The sequence below is a fragment of the Pelecanus crispus genome, chromosome W (genome assembly GCF_030463565.1).
Source record: "Pelecanus crispus isolate bPelCri1 chromosome W, bPelCri1.pri, whole genome shotgun sequence".
Lineage (NCBI taxonomy): Eukaryota > Metazoa > Chordata > Aves > Pelecaniformes > Pelecanidae > Pelecanus > Pelecanus crispus.
Genome location: NC_134675.1, coordinates 9,736,859 through 9,751,525, shown reverse-complemented (window position 1 = coordinate 9,751,525; position 14,667 = coordinate 9,736,859). Strand labels below are relative to the sequence as shown.

The window sequence follows — 14,667 nt, the reverse complement described above, 5'->3', positions numbered from 1 at the left end:
ATGCAAGAACTCAAGCTGCAAGAACTCAATTGCATACCAGTGCCCTATTATCCTTTACAGCCTTGCAAAACTAGACCCAAAGCATTGCAAACCTACATTTATAGCAAGTGCAATACTTGCAAAAGATAATTCTCAGAGCCAATGAAATAGTTATCTTCCAAAAACCCAAAAGAAATAGTCCCAGAAACATCCTAAGAAGTAGGATATAATGATTTCATAAGCACATTGTTAATTCTTTGTAATGTGCTCATGGTTATGTATCAATGTTCCAGAAAATACAACTAAATGGCACCGAGATTACTGTATGTATTTGTTCTTCCCATTGTGGCTATGATAACAGCTCTGTTCACAGAAAGATGGAAATTTTGACTCGGCAAGGGCAATCTCACTGTAAAACTAAAGAACTATCAAGGTATAAAGCATGCAGGAGCGAGTATAGGCTATACTGGTAGAAGAGTGGTGTTGCATGTTAAATGGAGCACAGATGAAAATCAGATCAACAAGCTATCCCTATGTAAATAAGTAACAGAACCCTGATGGACTGAAATTCCAGGCCTAAACAGGGAAAAGACATAGTATTTGACTACATGACTGACTGTGACAGCAACACAGGCTATAACATGCTGAGTAAAAAATACACTACTGCATTTTTTCATTTTACATACTTAGCTTCAAAAAGGGCGTTATGAATAGAAGCTAAAAGGGGCAGCTAAAATGTTCCATTTTTGAGGGTGGCACAGAGACTATTTAAAGTTACCGTGCAGCAAATGCATACTATTTACTGAGAGAGACTTGCAAAGAGGCAAAAAGGAAATCAGACATGCTAAACAGTAGTACAAGAGAGGTTAGCAAAAGGAATCCTGAAAGCTGAAGTTGTTTCTAGATGAAGACATGCCAACAAGTGATTACCCACCGAAGAGTTCAAGGAACTTGAGAATGAAATAGCTGACCTATTAATTGTGGTGCATATCCTCTCATTCAAAATCAACCTGATATCTAATTGGCTAAAATTATATCAATTGTAAAGGTCTTCCAGGAAATTGCAAACCAGCAAGGCTGACTTTCATATTGGGCAAATTACTGAAAACTATTAAAAAAAAAAAATAGCATTAGGAGGCATAAGCATAAATGCTATTTGGGGAAGAGGCAGCACAGCTTTTGTAAAATCAGGCCTCTCAAACTTATTGGAGCTCTCTGACGAAGTCAAAAATTGTGTATAGATATGAGAAACATGGCTGACAGCCTAGTTGGATCTTCAGAAGGCTTTCATGTAAACTGAGCAACTACAGTATAAGAGTGGAAGTCCTTACACAGATAAATAACTGGTTAAAAGATAAGTAAGTGATCAGTTCTCACAGCAGAGGAGGGTCACCAGCAGAATCCCACAGGAATCTATGCAGGGACCTGTGCTGTTCAGCAGATCCATAAATTATCTGGAAAGGGAGCAGGCATTGAATATGAAAAAGCTTGCAGATGCTACTTTTAAAAAACTTGGTAACAACAAGGGCCATCCATGAAAAATTGCAAATAAAAAAACCCACACACCTTGAGAAACTTGGTGTCTGGGTGTTAAAGCAGAAGATAACCATAAAATGACTGGTTGACTTTTGCCTATAGATGGGAAAAATAGACCAGCTTCACATATGAAGTGGTGAGCACTGAACTGCCCTCTATTGTTCAGGAATGCAAACTTGGTTGTGACATAGTTCTATACAAACCTTATCTCAGTATTCAATAACAGACTGGATTAATCAGAAAAGGAATAGGGAACACTGAACATTATGCCACTGTATAGGTTCATGGTGCATCCACATCTTCCATTCCATATGCAGTTCTAGTCATACTCACCACTCTCCCCTCCCCCAACAGGATATAGCAGTATAGCAGAACTAGAAAAGTTTCTGAAAAAGGTGATGGTGGTGACTTAGGGTATAGAACAGCTTCTGTATAAGGAACAATTAGACAGGCTACTATCATTCAACCTAGAAAAGACACAGTTGAGCCAGGATATGCTAGAGATTTCATAAATGATGAATTGCCTAGAGAGGTTGGAGAGAACAAATGTTTGTTGTCTCTTCTAATGCAAGAATTGGGGGCCATCAAATGAAGCTAACAGGTGGAAAAGTGCTTGGGGAAAGCATTTTCTTTTCTTCCCCTATGCCTAAATTCTCTTGTCAAAACATCTGCTCTTGGCCACTGCTGGAGACAGAAACCAGGCTAGAAGAACTTTTGATCTAACCCAGGTCAACCACTATGTTCTGTGATCTATATCAACCAATTTGAACAGATGGGTAGAGGACAGTCTTCATTGTATAAAGTTCCTATAAGCAGTTAGGCTGAGGAAACCCAAGCCACCATCCTTGCAGAAGGAAAGGCTGCTACCAGAACACAGTTATATTATTAGACATCAGAGAATCCATTAAAGACATATCCTTAATGAAAACATCTGAAAATCACTTATTAAATTTTAAACTTCAATAATCTATCTGTCAGCATTAACTCTGTCATCTAGTTAATCTCCCCAGCAGTATCAAAATGTAATTACTGCTGACTTTCACACTGATAACCATTCTGGGAGAGGCGATACTACATCTTGACCAGCACTGCCTTGCAACCCCCCATTGCACATTCAGTTCCACCCCGGCAAATACATACCTCTGGGTCATCTGTGTAGTCAAACATCCGAAAAATAACCCTTGGCATTGGGTACACTGAATCTTCAGTGTGAGGTGGAGGAGTGAATGGAGGCAGGTTATGCTGCAATGCTTCACAAAGAATACTGTCAAAGGCAAGATAAGGCCTCAGAATGTGTCTTTCTTGCCAACGGTCTTTTTTCAACTTCTGAATCTGGGCCCAAAGGCAGTCCAAGTACTGAAGGAAAAGACATGAAATATCAGATATGCTGAATTTTATAAATGAACTTGTAGCTCCCTGTGACGTATGGACTATCAAACATTTAGGTAAATTCCTTATTGCATTCAGAAAAAAAACCACCAAGCAGCTACTTAAATTGCTTATTAGAAGCCATCTAGTGATTCAGTAAACCAAGAGACAATTTAACAACTCTGAACAGCAATCTTGCTCCTAATTTCACACATTAAAGGCATCTGCCATTTTACTAGTAAAATAAACACCAGATTGCAGTCCAGTAGTCCAAGTGTGACACACAAATTCACTGAATCAATATTAATTCAGTCAACAATCATTCCACCTACAAAAAGACCCACATTATTTCAATATTACAATTAAAGATTTAAATACAGTCCAAGAGATACCAAATTGGGGGGGAGTGGTTAATACAAGGAGAACAGGGCTGATGTTCAGAGGGACCTGGACAGGCTGGAGAAATGTGCCTACAGGAACCTCATGCAGTTCAACAACAGCAAATGCCAAACCCTACACATGGAGAGGAACAACCCCAGGCACCAGTATATGCTGGGGGCTGACTAGCCAAAAAGCAGCTTTGCAGAAAAGGACCTGGGGGTCCTGGTGAACAAGTTAAATGTGAGCCAGCAGTGTGCCCTTGCAGCAAAGAAAGCCAATCACATTCTGGGCTTTATTGGCAAGAGCATAGCCAGCAGGTCAAGGGAAGTGATCCTTCCCCTCTATTCAGTACTTATAAGGCCACATCTGAAGTGCTGTGTCCAGTATTGGGCTCCTCAGTACAAGCCAGACATTGATATATACCGGAGTGAGTCCAGTGGAGGAAAAAGTAAAAGTTCAATAAAAAGAAAAAACACCCCATATCAGCCACCTCTCCCCTCTAATACTTTTGGTTTAATTATGAAAGAGGGTGCAATTAGTGCTGCATAACATTTACATGTATCTGTTTAGCACTTTCTAGAGCTGTAAAAAGCAAAGCCACTGCAGGAAGAACACTCTAAAGGTTTTCTTTTTGCAGAAGGGTAACATTTTAAACGGGTAAATTACATCTTCCTTCTCCAAAAGGTGCTTTCAATATAGAGACTTGTAACCCCATTTCCCAAGAATATTATGTTCAGTGACCATTCCTCGTTTAGCAGCATTTCCTAAAGGGGACTGTCACCAAACAACAAAATGCTCTCCCACTCACCCAATGCAGCTCTAAGTTTTAGCCCAAGACTTAGAAGAGAACTTCTTACCTAGAATCCATTTGGAATAAAGACACATGGGAGAGCGATTCAAAAGAATTAATTTTTTTCTTAAAGCACCTTTAATTTTAAATTTCCGAAGAACACTTCGGCCAAATAATTTTTTTAAAGCATCTTTTAAACAGTACAAAATAAATAAAGCCTACTTGCCTCTTCTTGTGGATGTGGTTTATCAGCAGTCCAAACTTGTAACATGGGTACATGAATCTTCTGGCGACGCCTGTTTATACAGGAAAGAAAACCTAACACTTAAAAAGCTGATCTAAGAAAGCAATGTTTTCTTATTATGAGTGTACTACTATTTGGTCTACTGAGATGATGAGGTCTGCAGTAGTATAAAAACAGGTTTGTGAACATTTAAATTATCACTAACACCTAGTCTCAATGGCAGTGTTAACTCAAATCACTTAGAGAAAAAGACACACAGAAACAGACACACAGACACAGGTGACCAGCAGCCTAGTCATAACAATGCAGACATATATGCATCAAGAAAATATTACCTTCAACACACACAGAAGTTGAGAGTGATACTTAAGTTGTTTAGATTCATAAACCTCTCCATCTATTTTATTTTTCAGGGTCTCTTCCTCACAGTTGTTTGTGTCTAAGAATTTAGAGTATTTCTAAATTAACAATAATCAAAGCTATTGATCCATACTTGAATAGGCACCAGAAAGACTGTATTTTTACTGGTTATAGCTTACTTCAGATAGCTTTCTGTATGGGACAAGAGGCGATCTATTTCAGCATCTTTCTTCTCATACAACTCCTTTCCAACCCAAGGCAAAGATGACAGAAATGCAAACACATACCAATCACATCGTACCTACAGGAAATAAATTAAAAAGAGATTTCTTTAACAAACTTATTGAATTTGTCTCAGTGCAAAGAGTAGCAAACCCAGGAGTATTTAAGGGGATGTAGAGATCAACTCCAGTTAAATCAGCAATCAACACTTGGGATTACAACTGTGTGTCAGTTCGAGTTCCTGAAGATGTGTCAAGAGGCTGTTTGAAAACAGGAACATATAATTCAAGAGGCAGACATTTAGACATACAGTATATTTGGAGACCCACACAAAAACCCTTCTACAGAGCCTCTTTACTTAAATTATTCAAAGTTACCAATGCCAAGTTTCCTGAAGAATTCCTTTTAAAACTCTTAACAAAGAAAAAAAGTGAAATTGAACTAAGCTATCAGCAGAATGATTTAATAATTGACCCTTCCATAAAGTAAGCACATGCAACCCATAAGGTGCATCACTGTTACAGTGACATTAACGTGATCTATGAATTCTTTAGGCTATGGCAATGCGCTCATCAGCAAAGAAAGAGCTAAACCCAATTCCCATAGTCCACAGTGCGTTAGCTGGATTGGCAGCCAAGGAAAAAACATATTCTTACCTGAAAGATGTTATATTTTATTTGGAACATGACATGCACACATAACAGAACAAATATTACTTTTAGAATCTTTCTGCAAACTATTACAACTGTTCAATAAACTTGGCAAAACTCACTGAGTATTATATACTTGCCAGAAGCAAAGGAAAAGAAATTTGAGTTACTTCATTATAGAAGACTCAACTATTTCACTGTATGCATGTATTGTCTAACTCACAGGATCCTTTTATTCATGCTAAGTGAATGTTTTATTCATGATAAAGTGAAATTGTGTAAAAACAGCACAACACTTGAGATGGCAGTTACTATGCTTACTTGCGGTATATCTTCCTCCTGTGTCACACTCACAAAGTTCTCAAACATGGCTACCATTGAAGGTGCAGCTATTACATGACAATTCACAAGATCAGATAGAAAACGAACCTATTTAAAAACAACAAAAAATGTTATTTTATTAATTTTAAATGGATACTCTTGCATTCAACTACACAAAAAGAAATAAGCATTAATTCAACTTCAAAGGAGGTGGAGGGGAAAGGGATGGACACACAGGGGGAGGGTGAAGAGGGCACGACAGAGCGGGGGGGGAAATGGATGAGGGACACAGTGACAGCTGGAGAAAGAAGTGAGAGGGAGACACAGGGCACAAGCCAGAATGTGTCACAGGGTGGGAGCATGAGAAGCAGCAGTAAGAACACGCAAGCCAAAACGCATGAGCTAGAGCACGTGACAGGGTGGTAGCTCGAGAAAGAACAAGCCAGAGGGCACCAATGGTTGACAGCTGAAGAAAGAACGAGCGAGACACAGAGAATGCAATCCAGTGCACGATAGTTAGAATGCATCACAGGGAGGGAACTGGAGAAAGCAGGAGCAAGAGAGCGAGCCAGAGAGCACAAGCCTAAGAATGAGCGAGACATGAGGCATGAGCCAGAGCGCATTACAGGGTGGTAGCTGGAGAAAGGACAAGTGAGAGAGTGAGACACAGGGCACAAACCAGAGAAAGAAATAGCCAGCAAGCGAGACACGGGGCAGGGTCCTGTGAGCAAGAGAGCATGACATGGGGCAGGGGTGAGAGTCAGAGAGATAGAGACATGGGGAGTGGGCAAGGGGTGGAGCAGGGGAGCTGTTGGGGGTGAGACACACACAGTAACACACACAGAGTATGCAAGACTGAAGATGGAAATTCACTTTCTGCATGTATCCAGAAGAATAACAGTACATATCAGTGTTAAATCAGTATGCTGCTCATACACAACTTTCATACAAAATACATTTCTACGGTCACTTATCCATAACTTGAACTAGTTTCATACAGACCGACCCTTAAAACCACTGCTACTGTCAGTTTTTAACAAGGCACCAAACTAATAGTATGCTGCTAATCAAATGGAAGTGGTTTCAAAAGGAGCCAGCACTGAAAATTACCCACTTAGTCTTCATTACTCACAAGCAGGATGAGCATACAGGACTGATTACAGCCATCCAATATAACCTATCCACTTGGGAATAAGCTGCCTTTAAAATAAAGGGACTCAACAGGAACAGTATTTGTCTCTGAGCACAGTAGAAATTAATAGCTTTCATTCACCTTCTAGATTCTCCTGTAGAGCAAACTGGGGGGGGAGGAGAAAGAAAACCTTTTTGATTTCCTGAGAGTTAATTTGGCTGTGGGAAATTTCACATATAGTTTGGAGGTCAGTTTTGCAATCATAACCTAATTTTTCATCTCCTTAGGAAGGAATACCATACACTTTCTCCTGGCATGTCTATGGAACATGACATGGGGATACCAGAAAAGACCATGTTGCATACAGAAAACCTCCAGCCCCTCTGGATGTCAAAAGGAAGAGTAAGTAATATTGGGTGGGGATGGGGAGAGGAAGACTAGGGGAAAAAGAGATGTGAAAGATTCCACTTACTAAGTACTCAGCTTCATTATACATGTTGACTTTCAAACATTCTTTGAGCTGACGAATCATGGCTTCTACAAATTCCCCACCAAAGTTGTAGTTCCTGGCATTCAGCAGCCCAACTAATGTTGTGTAAATGGTAAGCTTTTCTGGTAATAGACGTGCACTGATTTAAATGAAGAAAAACAAGCATTTTGTTAGATGTTTATTTATCACATGCCAACCACTGCATTTACATAGCATCTTTGAACCTGCTTTGTTTAGGTTACACTTCTCTTGTGTTTAAGCAAGGTAAACTGCTAACCTGACATCAGTTATATGTCCTGTGGACAAAAGATTACAGAACATCTTTTTTAGGACTATAATCCTTTAAGAATATATACACTACTTTTAACTACATTTCAATATATTTTCTCTTTAATTATTTTTAACTCATAAGCATTTAGGATTATAGTAGGTTCTAAAACCTATAGCAACTACGCTTTAAGACATGTTCAGCTGCAGTCTCTAGCTGTTATTGAAGCAAAGGGCATAAGGTATCAGACTGGAATGACATTTGACAAAAGCTTCTAGTAATATAATTTTAAGTACTGCCAAAATATATCATTTAACAGAAAGTTTTGAAAGTATCAGTCATTAAAAAAAAATCTGTTAATTAAATATATATATTAGAAACCATTCTGACTATTCTGCCTCATTTTCCAGTGTTTTATATACTCCATAGGAATATGGCCAAATAATACCATTTAAGACAACTTGTTCAGTGTAGCATAAATTAGCCATTCTATTATATTAGAACAGCAAGATTACACAAGAGATATAAACATTTTACATCACTTAAAAGTTAAATTTGATTGTAAGTATCTCAAACTTAAGTAAGCAATTTTCAGTATAAGGTCTTAAAGAAACAGACAGGTTAGGTCCTATTGTAACTACTTATTTTCTTCAAATGTTTTGTAAATGTGTAAGCTAACTCCATGCCTTCAAAGGCATTCAGCTGTTGTGGGAAACAGATGTACTGTTTGACTTCTTTATGAACTGTGCTACAAAATGGATTTAAAGTTTCCTTACAGCTATAGCACAAGCTGGCACTGAAACACACACACCCCCAAAATGTGGTATACTGTTGCAGACCCCACACAATCCCCTCCTGGGACATGTCCCCAGTAGCCCAACAGACAAAGCAACTTTGTTCCAGTGCTCTGCTAGGGAGAGGAAGGAGTGATGCTAGCCAAGGGGGGGGGGGGGCTATCTCTGGTCCCTTCATCTCTCCACTACTAGAGGGTAGGTTCATGGAGAGAGGAGCACCTCAGCCCCTAATAAGGGGAACAGGAAAAGTAGGAATACACAGGTAAGAATTGGCACCCAACAGATTTTTGTATTCTTTAGTGACCATTCAATTCAGAAACAAGATACTACCCAGCATATTCCCCATGGCAACGAGAAAGCAGCTCTGGGATCTACTCTGCTTATGACCTTGCACACATATTTCAAGTGAGAGTACTGTACATGGATATTTTCCTTGATATATGCCTAAATCAATAGACTAAGCTTCTCCTCAGATTTCACTTGCCTGGAGTAAGACTAGGTTTAAAGGGGGAAGGGGATATAAACAGGCCCGCTAGTGAGGAGCCCAGGGGCAGCATGGCAACATTGGGGGCGAAATCGATAGCCCAGCTCAAGTGCACCTCCACCAATGCACGTAGCATGGGCAACAAACAGGAGGAGCTGGAAGCCCTTGTGCAGCAGGATGGCTATGACATAGTCGCCATCACAGAAACGTGGTGGGATGACTCTCATGACTGGAGTGCTGCACTGGATGGCTATAAGCTCTTCAGAAGGGATAGGCAGGGAAGGAGAGGCGGTGGGGTGGCTCTGTATGTTAGGGAGTGCTTTGACTGTACAGAGCTCGACAGTGGTGATGACAAGGTCGAGTGCTCCTGGGTAAGGATGAGGGGGAAGGCCAGCAAGGCGGATGTCCTGTTGGGAGTCTGCTATAGACCACCCAGCCAGGATGTAGAGGTAGATGAGGCGTTCTACAAGCAGCTGGCAGAAGTCTCACAATCGCTAGCCCGTGTTCTTGTGGGGGACTTCAATTTCCCAGACATCTGCTGGAAATACAACACAGCAGAGAGGCAGCAGTCTCAAAAGTTCCTACAGCATGTGGGGGATAACTTTCTGACACAGCTGGTAAGCAAGCCTACCAGGGGAGGTGCCTCACTTGACCTGCTGTTTACTAACAGAGAAGGGCTTGTGGGAAATGTCGAGGTCAGAGGCCGTCTCAGGCTTAGCGACCATGATATGATAAAGTTCTCGATTCTGGGCGATGCCAATCGGAGGGGCAGCAAAACTGTTACCATGGACTTCCGGAGGGCAGACTTTGGCCTGTTCAGGACCCTGGTTGGGAAAGTCCCTTGGGAGGCAGTCCTGAAAGGCAAAGGGGTCCAGGAAGGCTGGGCCTTCTTCAAGAAGGAAGTCTTAAGAGCACAGGAGTGGGCTGTCCCCATGTGCCGTAAGACCAACCGGCAGGGAAAACGACCGGCCTGGCTGAATAGGGAGCTTTTGCGGGGACTCAGGGGAAAAAACGAGTCTACCGCCTTTGGAAGAAGGGGTGGGCAACTCAGGAACAGTACAGGGATCTTGTTAGGTCCTGCAGGGAGGAAATTAGAAAGGCAAAAGCCCAGCTAGAACTCAATCTGCCCAATGCTGTAAAAGATAATAAAAAGTGCTTTTACAGGTACATTAGCAATAAAAGGAGAGCCGAGGAGGATCTCCATCCTTTGCTGGATGTGGGGGGGAACACTGTTACCGAGGACAAGGAAAAGGCTGAGGTACTTAATGACTTCTTTGCCTCTGTCTTTAACAGCCAGACCAGTCATCCCCAGTGTACTCAGGCCCCTGAGCTAGAGGATAGGGATGGGGACCAGAATGGAGCCCTCATAGTCCAGGAGGAAGCTGTTAACGACCTGCTATGCCACCTGGATGCTCACAAGGCTATGGGGCCAGATGGGATCCACCTGAGAGTACTGAGGGAGCTGGCAGAGGAGCTTGCCAAGCCACTTTCCATCATCTGTCAGCAGTCCTGGTTAACAGGGGAGGTCCCTGATGACTGGAGGCTTGCCAATGTGAGGCCCATCTACAAGAAGGGCCGGAAGGAGGACCTGGGGAACTACAGGCCTGTCAGCCTGACCTCAGTGCCAGGAAAGATTATAGAGAGGTTCATCTTGAGTGAACTCAACAGGCAAGTGCAGGTCAACCAGGGGATCAGGCCCAGCCAGCATGGGTTCATGAAAGGCAGGTCCTGCTTGACCAACCTGATCTCCTTCTATGACCTGGTGACCCGCCTGGTAGATGATGGAAAGGCTGTGGATGTCATTTACCTGGACTTTAGCAAAGCTTTTGACACCGTCTCCCACAATATTCTCCTTGGGAAGCTGGCAGCTCATGGCTTGGATGGGCATACTCTTCGCTGGGTAAAAAACTGGGTGGGTGTCCAAGCCCAGAGAGTAGTGGTGAATGGAGTTAAGTCCAGTTGGCGGCCGGTCACAAGCGGTGTTCCCCAGGGCTCCGTTTTGGGGCCAGCCTTCTTTAATAACTTTATTGATGATCTGGATGAGGGGATTGAGTGCACCCTCAGTAAGTTTGCAGACGACACCAAGTTGGGTGGGAGTGTTGATCTGCTGGAGGGTAGGATGGCCCTGCAGAGGGACCTGGACAGGCTGGACCGATGGGCCAGCTGACCGAGGCCAACTGGATGAGGTTTAACAAGGCCAAGTGCCGGGTCCTGCACTTTGGTCACAACAACCCCATGCAACGTTACAGGCTTGGGGAAGAGTGGCTGGAAAGCTGCCTGGCCGAAAAGGACCTGGGGGTGCTGGTTGACAGCCGGCTGAACATGAGCCAGCAGTGTGCCCAGGTGGCCAAGAAGGCCAACAGCATCCTGGCTTGTATCAGGAATAGTGTGGCCAGCAGGAGCAGGGAGGTGATTGTCCCCCTGTACTCAGCACTGGTGAGGCCGCACCTGGAATACTGTGTCCAGTTATGGGCCCCTCAATACAAGAAAGACATTGAGGTGCTGGAGCGTGTCCAGAGAAGGGCAACGAAGCTGGTGAAGGGTCTGGAGCACAGGCCTTATGAGGAGCGGCTGAAGGAACTGGGGTTGTTTAGCCTGGAGAAGAGGAGGCTGAGGGGAGACCTTATCGCTCTCTACAACTACCTGAAAGGAGGTTGTAGTGAGGTGGGGGTTGGTCTCTTCTCCCATGTAGTTAGCGGTAGGACGAGAGGAAATGGGCTCAAGCTGTGCCAGGGGAGGTTTAGGTTGGAAATTAGGAAAAATTTCTTCACAGAAAGGGTGGTCAAGCATTGGAACAGGCTGCCCAGAGAGGTGGTGGAGTCCCCATCCCTGGAAGCGTTCAAAAAATGGGTAGACGTGGCACTTTGGGACATGGTTTAGTCTAGTCTACCCTTGATTGGTTTAGAGTGGAGTTGGTAGTGTAGGTTAATGGGTGGACTGGATGATCTTAAAGGTCTTTTCCAACCTAAACGATTCTATGATTCTAAGACAAATCCTAAGCAATAACAGTGTTCAAGAACTAAAAGCTGTTCACAGCATTTAAAGTACTTCAAGTACTTAAACTTTTCTATTTAGCATAGATAACAGAGCACCTCCCAAATCTTCTGCATACATACACAGTACAAAGAATTCTTAATATCTTGCTTTTATAGTTTGGTAGATCAGCTTCCAAGACACCAGCTAGACCCTCCAAGTTGCTCTCCAGAGAGGAAGTACTCTAAGAAAGAAAAGAGCATCTTCTCATCAATCAGGTATATCAACTATCCCCACAGTAACAAGTAGAAGACAAGCAAATAGGATAAAACAAAATATTACTTCACATTTTCTTCCCATTAGAAGTAATGATTCAAATTCCATTAGGAATTCACAATTTCTCTCATTTGCTAGAAATAAGAAGCAAAAATGACTAATAAGAGCTTCAATTGTGACTTCTCCACAGCAAGGAGCTCCAGTGTTTTCCTAGGAAGTAAGAGTTAGCACAGCTTCAGAGGTCTCTCAGTAACTGAATTAAACATTAATATAATGACATCAGGGGAAGTGAAACAACTACATAGCTTGTATGTGGTTTAAATTAATGTATAAGACCCATCATATTTGTTGTCACCCTTTTTTCTACAGTTGTTACAAGCACCAAACCCAGCCAAGTCCCAAGATCAGTTGTGACACTGGTGGGGTCTTTTGTTGTTTGTTTGGGGTTTTTTGGTACACATCTCATTAGTTTCCCTCTACTCCTTGAAAAAAATGGAAGCAGCAATAAAGTTCAGAGTTGGAATGATACCTCTTCACTAGTTATACTTCAGCATTGTATCACAGGGTTAGCATTTAAGAATTTTCTTTTTAAAAACCTAGTTTTGCAGAGGCCAACTATTTTCCAGCTAGGAAGTTTCCAATGGATTTTCTTTTTTTTGACCACTAATGTTCTATTAACACATAAAAACATATAAAACAAAGAAAACAATGTATTATGTTCAAGGACCCTAAGTCACAAAACAATATGGAAATAGTATTTATACCTTCTCTCCCACTCTGCATATTAAAGACTCAAGTCTCTCTTCAATTTCAGATGGCTCAGATGTTCTCCTCCTTTTGTGAGGTTGCCCTGTTTCAATACATTAAATATGTTATTTGCCTGCTGTGGTGGGTTGACCCCAGCCAGCGGCCAAGCACACACTCAGCCACTTGCTCACTCCCCCCACCACCAGCATGATGGGGGAGATAATAGGAAGAGCAACAGCAAGAAAAGTCATGGATCAAGATAAAAGACAGTTTAATAAGTGAAGAAGGGGGGCAGGAGGGAAACAAGTGATACAAAGGCAGTCACTCACCACCTCCCACCAGCAGACCAATGCCTATCCAGTCTCCGAGTGACAACTACCTTGGAAAGACTACCCCGATGTTTTATTGCTGAGCATGACGTCATATGGCATGGACTATCCCTCTGGTCAGCTGGGGTCAGCTGTCCCAGCTGTGTCCCCTCCCAACTTCTTGTCCACCCCCAGCCTACTCGCTGGAGGGGCAAAGTGGGAAAAAGAAAAGGCCCTGATGCTGTGCAAGCACTGTTCAGCAACAGCTAAAACATTGGTGTGTTATCAACACTGTTTTGGTCACAAATGCAAAGTACAACACTATATGGGCTGCTATGAAGAAAGTTAATTCCATCCCAGCCAGACCCAGGACACCTGCTTATTCCAAAAGATCTCTCTAGATATTTTTACCATTCCAGCAACATACTTCTAAGAAAAAAAAGTCCTGACAAAGCATTCAAAATTGACCCAATAAACAAGAAAAGCAAAAGTATAACCATATTATAGATGACCTAATCCGTGAAGTAGAAACAGTTAACATTGTAGCTGTCTCAAATTTTATTTAGAAATAATTCTGCATTTCTGCTACAGTATGAGACAGCATATGTGAGATAAACTAAACATACTTTACAGAGTTACCAGTTACTGTGTGTTTTGTTAGTGATTTATAACACCTTCTTCAGCATATATAAAAAAGATATTAAGAATCCTTGCTTATATTTTTAGGGGTTTTATAAGCTTAGAAAAAATTGCACATCAAAGCAATTAATAAAAGTGTGATTAAAAAACAGTTTATCTTCGCAATGAAAAGCTGAAAAAGCTAGTCGCAAAACTGTCCAACTCTTGCTCACAGAGATTTGCGTTATTAAGAGAAACAGCATTTGCTTCAGTTTCTGAAGTCGGTCGTTCTCCACTCTCAATGTTTTCTCAACGTTTTCTATTAAGCCTCTACAAGATGCGAGAACACATCCTTCTGACTACATGTATGCAGAGCTGAGTGCTCTGATCAGTTTACTCTAACCCAGGGCACTCCCTGTATTTGAGGCAGACCGAAGCAACGGCTCAGGACAGTCTTTAGCCCCAGTTACATAAGCCGATTCCTTGCACCAGAGCGCCCTACAAGTCCTGGCAGAGGACCAGGGTGAGCCGCCGCCGCCGCCACCACCCCGAGCCAAAGGCGAGGCAGCGCCGCGGGGAGTCACCTCAGCCGAGACCTGCCCCTCCCCCAGCCCTAAGGATGACACAGCCCCAAGCGCAGGGCATGCAGAGTACAGACCCTGGAACTAACTCACTCCATCCATGCTTACCATCGCTCTCGTCGCTGTGCCGCCGCCGCCGCGACAT

The 14,667-nt window shown here is 42.5% G+C and overlaps 1 protein-coding gene across 2 annotated transcripts in view; it reads right to left on the bottom strand.

Moving 5' to 3' along the window:
• The window catches only part of LOC142596495 (nuclear cap-binding protein subunit 1-like), a 61,986-nt gene extending 47,319 nt beyond the window's left edge, over positions 1-14,667 (bottom strand). Inside the window, exons 1-8 of one of the 2 annotated variants that reach the window (XM_075725621.1) lie at positions 14,631-14,667; positions 13,033-13,118; positions 12,136-12,236; positions 7,456-7,612; positions 5,852-5,959; positions 4,838-4,959; positions 4,281-4,350; positions 2,656-2,871 (exon numbers count right to left, since the gene is read on the bottom strand). In XM_075725621.1, the coding sequence (XP_075581736.1) occupies positions 2,656-2,871; positions 4,281-4,350; positions 4,838-4,959; positions 5,852-5,959; positions 7,456-7,612; positions 12,136-12,236; positions 13,033-13,118; positions 14,631-14,667 (897 nt within the window). The other variant, XM_075725622.1, reaches the window with a different exon arrangement.